At 53.2% G+C, this 8,019-nt stretch overlaps 1 protein-coding gene across 1 annotated transcript; it reads right to left on the bottom strand.

The window, feature by feature from the left end:
* Positions 1-4,712: 4,712 nt before the first annotated feature.
* Positions 4,713-6,536, bottom strand: LOC144163914 (uncharacterized). The gene has a single exon (XM_077694576.1). It carries the CDS (start codon positions 6,534-6,536, stop codon positions 4,713-4,715), a length of 1,824 nt encoding a protein of 607 aa, XP_077550702.1.
* Positions 6,537-8,019: the final 1,483 nt, after the last annotated feature.

The raw sequence follows: 8,019 nt of genomic DNA on the forward strand, positions 1-8,019 counted from the left end.
TCTTGCTGGGTTTCAATGAGCTGCTGGTGTGGTGTTCCCAGCAATACGGCGTCTTTCGTACCGATCAAGGGAGGCACATTCGCCTGGCGTATCCCAAGCGTCGTCTTAGCCGAATGGTTTTTCATAGAGGCGTATGGTGTCGTTTGGGCTGGCGATGGAGGCATGCTTGGACCTTCCTGAAGTCGATGACCTATTACTGGAATGCACATCGATGTCATTGTAGTAGTTTGTTGGTGAAGTCTTATTTCCAGTAAGGGGATTATCCTGTGAGCTTCTCCCACCGACCGTAGAGCGTCGTCGTGTTGGCCATCGATTCTGGTTCCCCATGCCAGGGCATCCAGCTTCTCGCTGATTGCAGCAAGTCGGTCGGCGCTGTGCTGGAGCCTGGCGGACGAAACAGGGACCTCGACGTCCTTGGTTTGCTCGAGAGTTCCCGTTATTTCGGAGATGAGCTTCCGGTTGAAGTCGAGAAGGCTTCTCTGAGCAATTTGCAGCCGGTTCATCTGTCTCGACACCTCCTCCTCGCTTCGGGGTGAGCAATGCGGTCGAAGAGTAGATTTGCGCTCCATGACTCACCTCGTCGTGTCGCTTGACGTCCCGGGTTTCGGCACCATGTGAAATAACGTCCAGGGAGGCAAGGGAGGAGGTCGTCGTCGATAGAAAGCAGATATAGTTACACTATGTACAGAGAACCGGGTGCTAAGCAGCCATCTTGACGCCTCGCCTGGTCGTCGTCTTCTCCTCCCGGGTACGTTCCGTTGAGCCCGGTAGCAGCCTCATCCTCGTCTTCCTCAAAAGTTCCAACACTAATATTCTGGGGGGTTCCGTTTTGTCGCCCCTTGTCGCAGCTTTGCTTGCGATGAATGCATTTTGCTCCGCCTGGGCACCGAACAAACCCTAAAGTTGGTCGTTTTTACAAAGCCGTCGCGTTGTATTAACGGCGTCGGCCGACATCTAAATTGGGTGTCCGTTGGGAAGCGATGCAGCAAACAAACGCCGCAACCACACTGCGTTTTAACCAGGGAGTGTAGTGCAGATGTGTGCTGTCGGCGACTGGTTATTCCCTAACATACCACTGCAGAGTGCTGACTAAGCGACGTTTTGGCCTCGAACAACATGGTAGCATGCGCTAAAACAGTTTAAAATTCCGCAAAAACTAAGCACACTGCGCTAAACCGAAAGCGGAATTTGCGCGGGCCGCCGTGATAACTGTTTGCGAATATTTTTCTCCTTTCACGGCTGCTTATGGAAAATATTGTATAGATGAGTGTGATTGGTGGACGTTTTTAATGTTCGGGCAAACGAAAAAGCGCATTATAAGCGAGAAGAAGCCTCCCATCGAGTGCGCTAGCGAAAGTTGGCGGAGTAAAGTTGAAGTCTGGGAAAAACGCCGTGAAAACACACTACACCAGAGGAGAGGCAAGACAAGGACAGTCTCTGTCACAGTCACAGGACAGTCACAGGACAGTCACAGTCACCGCGAAAGGGCAAAAATGGGAATAGGTCAACTGGATTTTAGAAGTTCTTGGAATCTTAGCATTGCGGTTATGAATCGCCCGGCAACATCGCAGTTAACATCAGCGTTCGCGGTGTTAAGTCAGTCAAGCTGCGCAATATTTCACACATATGTGCTGGAATAAATGGATACCTTATATAGGTATGCTGCTTCTATATTTGAAATTTCGGTTGATTTTTATAACAACCTCTAAAAATAAAATCTTGTAGTGCCACGCAGCTGCAGAGCCAAAAATTATGTGAGGGATCTTGGGGTAACGACATTTATTAATGCTTGTAAAGCGCTTTTCATACGTTATGGCACATATGCGCCGGCATTCCGGGGTTCCCTTGAAATTTTAACTGGACTTCTTTCTGTGCCCAGTACAGAAAGAAGTCCAATAAGAAGTCCAGTACAGTACAATAATTGCGCAGAAGTTTCTGCGAATGTTAAGGCAACTGATTCGTATGCCACATCTGATGTGGATGCCGTTGAACTTTTATAACTATTTTGCAGTTCTCGGCCCCTATCGCAGCTTGATTTGAAGCAGCTACCAGATAGGCCTCCTGCGCTGGAGTTTTGGCGACATGCAGCGCCCCTAGCGGCCGACGCCTCTGGGTAGTACAAAAGCAGACGACTCCATGTGTTTTCAATTACAAGCCAAAGTGAAAGTTGGTTGTGGCGCTTTGTGGCGTGTTTAAATCACTGCATACTGTATGAAATAGCCCCTAAAGTAGCTGCAGAGGCTAAACAAAATAATAGCCGCAAAAAGAAGCCGATTTGTCGGCTTTCTTTTGAGCGAGCTGTCGCGGAGGTCGGGTGGTTTAACTGTTTGACGACAGTTACAGTTTTTTCTTCTTGCGTGCGGTCGACAAAGGAAAGTTCACGAGTAGCATAAACACGGAACGCTGCTCATCTTACATCCTGAGGTAACTGCAAATGTTGCTTCATCGGGAGCATGCAAGCGAACGCAAGAATTGCGCAGCCAACTCAGCTGACACTGCTGGCCTGGCACCGCCTTTGAAACGAGTGGAAATTTTGTTTCGTATTTTCGCAAACTAAATGATTCTTGCGTAACGTTTTACGCCGCACGATTTACGAACGGCAGGGTACATAGCGAGTAGGTGGGGCAATAGCGCCAATTAAATAAACAAATTAAGCGCTATCAAAGGACGCAAAACACGCACCAAATCACACGCCCTGCAGAGATGTGTACTTCTATAACATCACATAACACAGCCGCATACACGGCGCGGGGCCCCGAATATTTCTATACGATCATCACTGACTGTGTTGGTTTTCTAGTGCAGGGGTCGTAAGCCGACACGCCAGTTATGACTTCAAATGGAGTTAGACAGCGAGACAAGAACAGAGAAGTGGCGTCCTCCAGTTGAATTGCCCCCCCCCCCCCCCATCTTCACACTTCGCCAGATTATTGTCAAATATTATTAGAAATTCGCTGAATTTTTTCTCTTTGCATTCAAAGCCCCCCTCCTCCTCCTCCTCCCCCCCCCCCGCCCCCCCTAGTTGCCGTCCAGCCCTCGGCTGTGTAGGCTGCATGGAACTCAGCCGTTGCTGACCCTGATTCTAGGCTATTAGGTGCGAACTGGGACTGGGAATGTATGCTGCAAGAGCGTAATTAAGTAAAGTGAGAGCAAACAAGGAAAGCGAGCGGCCTCTTAGTTCGCCCGACCACTTTGTTTTACGGCCACTAATTTCGGAATCGCAAACAGATTTCACGCTTCTGACGGTCGCGGCATTTTGCCACTGAGACGCGCAACAAAACGGCAAGCTAACACTGCACCATGTATTCGTAACGGCGACGCAAACGAGCACTGTTTAATGAAAGCGCACGCATAGTGTGCAGGTACGCAAAAGAGCGGCGCACCGCAGCAGGCGAGCCTGCGGTCCGTCGGACTCGCTGGCTTTTTAAAGCGCGATCATCGTCGATTGCGTCACTCTTCTTTTTTGATCGGCTGTTTTTGAGAAGTCTTTGTCACCTAGAGTAGTAGTTTAAACTATTAATTTTACTTAAAATTTCACTTCGTACGACCATCGATCGGTGAACCTGCGAGTAGCAGACGCCGTCACGGTCCCGGCACTTTCGTCGGCGCTGTAAACGTGTTTAGCGCTGCAAAGCTTTTTCCCATAATGCCAAGTTGATCGCTGAAATAGATCTGACGCGTCGGGGATGAGCTGGTGACCACGCCACAAAATAATCGGGAGCGTCGAGCTCATTTTGCTTCTGTCAACACGGGATCCTATGGGACCCGCGCAGCTTTGTACTACCCGGAAGTACTGCCCGGAAGCCGCTTGCGCAGCGCCCCCTGGGCAGCGCAGGAGGCCTATGGCGTTACAATGGCCATTAATTCGGGCTGCCTTGACTTTTTACACCGCGACGTACTTTCACGTCCTTCCACGCACTCGAGACGGTTGTTATGAATGGGCCAAGGACCACGCAGGCAGGCAGTAGACGAACACTGTTTAACACGTCGAAGACTATATTTAAGAGGACGGAGGACAAGCACAGGACGTGAGCATAGTAGAGGTCGGGACGTAACAGAGGATGGGTTTCGGTCACACGTACACACAGTGTACAGTTCAAAGATACACAAAGTAACCTCGGAGTTCACAAGGTCCGAGAGCAATGCCTAATAGGCCAGTCTGCCCACTCTCAGTCGATCACGCCGCGTTTCTAGCCGCTGCAACACCAGGAACGGCAGCGCCCAACAGCCGGAATGGCGCGTCAGCAGTCGGCGCACCAGCACCTCAATGACGGCGCCCAGACGAGCTCTCGAGCCTTGGCGGAGGGTAGCGCGGTCCCGTCCCGGGTGGCCCAGGCGTCTCACGGGGTAGTTCCTACGGACCGCGCCCTATTCCGCCGCTTCGCTTCCAGCCGTTGCCGCGATCACTTACGCGCGGCCCCTCTTCTTTGTCATCGTCGTTGTCTTTCTGCTGGCTCACTTTCGCGGCCAATCGCTCACGCTGCCATTCATCACATCACCCCCACCTTAAGAAAGTTGTTAGGGGAGCAAACAACTATTCTACTAGTCCCGGCCCCGGGTCACGGTCACAGCGCACTCACGCACAGCATGCAGTCAGAAATAGTCAGTTGCCCGATGGCATGTCGCTGCCGGTTCATACGCATGGAGTAAGGAAGCGGACGAAAGGTTTGTTCTCAAACTATCGGTGAGTAGCTTCCCTTAAACCGTGTCGTTTAGCATGTATGCAGCGGTAACTTGTCCGTCGTTCTCTGGCTGCAGATGTGGCATGAGCGCACAAACCGCTTAACATCATTTTGCAGATCCGGCCAGTAGAAGTTGTCTAAAATTCGCTGACCAGTCTTGCGAATGCCCGCATGTCGAGGGGTGATGTTCTCATGTGCCGCCCGGATGATGAACTCCCGGAAGATTTTCGGCACTACCATCTGCTTCACCGCCTTTCCAACTGCAAATTGGCACTCTCGATATAAGAGGCCTTCGCTTTCGAGGAAAGTGTAGCGGTGACCTCTTCCGGACCGAGACTCTCTTCCAACTTTTCGGTAACATGACCTCAAAGTGTAGTCGTTGCGCTGCTCTTGGGGTAGTCGATCTCTGTTGTAAGGAGTGCACGAAGGCGGTGGCACGTTGGACCGTGTGGTCTGCGGTCGTTCAGTCCTTGCAACAGCGGAAATCAGATAGCAAGGCTCCGAACGTAGTGTTCGTCCCAGGCTGCTCTTCGGTGTTTCCCTGTCGCCAGCCACTTCATACTCCCAGTCACGATCTGGGTGGTGAGGCTCCCTGACGCCTGGAATATTTCCGAGAATCAGGTCGTATATGGGACGACTCATGCAGGCTGCGGTGATCTCTCCCACCAAATAGGGCGTGTGGACCTGGATCTTTGCTTCTGGGACTTCCTGGACGGAGCCGTCAAGAAGAACAACTCGGCGTGTCACCCCAGTCAAGCAGTTTTCGTCGACCATATCTCGGCGGTCGATGGCTGTGTCACTTCCAGTGTCTCGAAGCACGCTGGCGAATTTTCCTAGCACTCGTCCAGGAACAACTGGCATTCCCTTGACGAGAAACGGTGAATTTCTAGCGCTGGTGTTAATATAGTTGGAACCACGTCCAGTTGAGCGCGACATCTGGTCCTTGTGGAACTTGGTTTTTGAGACTCTCTTTGGAGGCTCGTAAATGGCACATGCGATAACTTTATCTTGGTCTCCCGACCCGCTTCGACAATTGTCGGAACTGCCACCTGGGCGGCCATGCTTGCAGCAGTTTTCATGTTCTTTGGTCACAGTGCGACGGACTTGCGCGCGTTGTTCAGGATGATCGCCTAAGAACACTTCTGTGTTGCCCTTCCCCGCTGTGTTCGCTGCACCCCTCATAATGTCCGGCGCGTCAGTTGGAGCGCTCCCTAAGTTCGCAAGGCTTTGCGCCTCCAGAAAACGGTCTGTGACGTCGGCCAGGACACCCAGGTTGGCACACTCGCGTTCCTTTAGGAAGACCATGAGCTTCGGGTGGCAGCAACCGTAGAACTGCTCCGAAATCACCAAATCGCGGAGTCCTTCATACGTTTTGGCAATGTTGGCCATTTCCACCCAGTGGTCAAAGTAGCTGGACAGCCTCGCCGCAAACTGCCTTCCCGTCTCGCCGTCTTCGGCCCGAGCTTTCCGGAACTTCTCCTGGTACCCCTGTGCCGTGAATCTGAACCGCTGGAGTAACACTTTCTTGAGCTTGGTGTAGTCAAGCGACTCCTCTGCAGTCATGCGGCCAATCACGGTCAGGGCTTCCCCGGACAAGCACATACTCAGCCCGACAGCCCATTTGTCCTGCGGCCACCCTTGCCCAGTCGCCACGCGCTCGAACCGCTGCAAGTACGCGTGTAAGTCATCGCGCCTCTCATCAAACAGGGGCAGGAGCTTCTGTTGATTCCTGAAGGGCACATTTGGGTTGGTTTCGGTCCCGGCAGTAACGACGTTGGTGCTTTGCGACCCTTCCTGAAGACGAATCTTCAACTCCAGGATTCGCATTTCTCTCTCGGCAGCTTCCTTGGCCATCTGGGCAGCTTCCTTTGCTATCTCGGCAGCTTCTCGCCGTCCCTCTCTTTCTCGTTCAGCAGCTTCACGGAGTGCCTCTCTTTCAGCTGCCCTCTCTGCACGCTGCTCCGCCCGCTGGGCGTCGATCCACTGGCGAAGTTCCAGTGCTGAGAGACCCAGCTGCGTCCCGATCGCCACTAGCTTCTCGACATCCATGCTTGTCTTCAGTGACGTGTTCTCACAGCACTCAACTTTCTGCAGATGTTATGGGCGGGATCCTGGCAGGCTCGCCACTTTTGTTATGAATGGGCCAAGGACCACGCAGGCAGGCAGTAGACGAACACTGTTTAACACGTCGAAGACTATATTTAAGAGGACGGAGGACAAGCACAGGACGTGAGCATAGTAGAGGTCGGGACGTAACAGAGGATGGGTTTCGGTCACACGTACACACATGCTACAGTTCAAAGATACACAAAGTAACCTCGGAGTTCACAAGGTCCGAGAGCAATGCCTAATAGGCCAGTCTGCCCACTCTCAGTCGATCACGCCGCGTTTCTAGGCGCTGCAACACCAGGAACGGCAGCGCCCAACAGCCGGAATGGCGCGTCAGCAGTCGGCGCACCAGCACCTCAATGACGGCGCCCAGACGAGCTCTCGAGCCTTGGCGGAGGGTAGCGCGGTCCCGTCCCGTGTGGCCCAGGCGTCTCACGGGGTAGTTCCCACGGACCGCGCCCTATTCCGCCGCTTCGCTTCCAGCCGTTGCCGCGATCACTTACGCGCGGCCCCTCTTCTTTGTCATCGTCGTTGTCTTTCTGCTGGCTCACTTTCGCGGCCAATCGCTCACGCTGCCATTCATCACAACGGTGTTGCGACCGGGCGGGGGCACCCAATCCGATGTCCGTGGCCTCCGACATACGAGTGGTAGCGTGTATGGTGCGAGCGGCCAGCCGCTGTTGCAGCCGTGAAGAAGTCCAGAAGCCGCAGGCTAACGTAACTGTTTACTTCATAGCGAAAGGTGAGCCGAAGCCAAAGAACAATGCCCCGACGGGCGAGGTTACAATACAGGACTCGAGCAGAGCGACAACATCGATTCGCTGCTCTAACAGGAATGGTTTACAACGTTTGCGGGGGTCTATATATACCCAAAAGCGGTAACGGTCAAAACACAACAAGCTGCAACACGCCACGAACGTCACACACACACAACGCTCTTTCCAGAGTTCGTAAGCCGTTCATAGCCTCGGCGCACGTTGAGTCCGGGACAGGGGAGAGAGGAGGACTCCGCTGAGTTCGTGGGGCCCCTGTGTCCTTGAAGAGCGTTGAGACGAGCCTCGCCGGCAGCCGCCGAAGTTTTGAAATGCGCCGAAAGCAAAGCGTCTGAGCCGGGCTTGTCGAAACTTGTCACCGACATGGTGGCGCCTGTTTTCAAAGGCGCACGCAGTGGCTTCGCCGCACAGCCGAGGAGTGATGCGGGAAAGTACGGCGGCGCTGGCCGATTCCT

This window comes from Haemaphysalis longicornis, unplaced genomic scaffold (genome assembly GCF_048455015.1).
Source record: "Haemaphysalis longicornis isolate Haplotype H1 unplaced genomic scaffold, Haemaphysalis longicornis Haplotype H1 scaffold_13, whole genome shotgun sequence".
Classification (NCBI taxonomy): Eukaryota; Metazoa; Arthropoda; class Arachnida; order Ixodida; family Ixodidae; genus Haemaphysalis; species Haemaphysalis longicornis.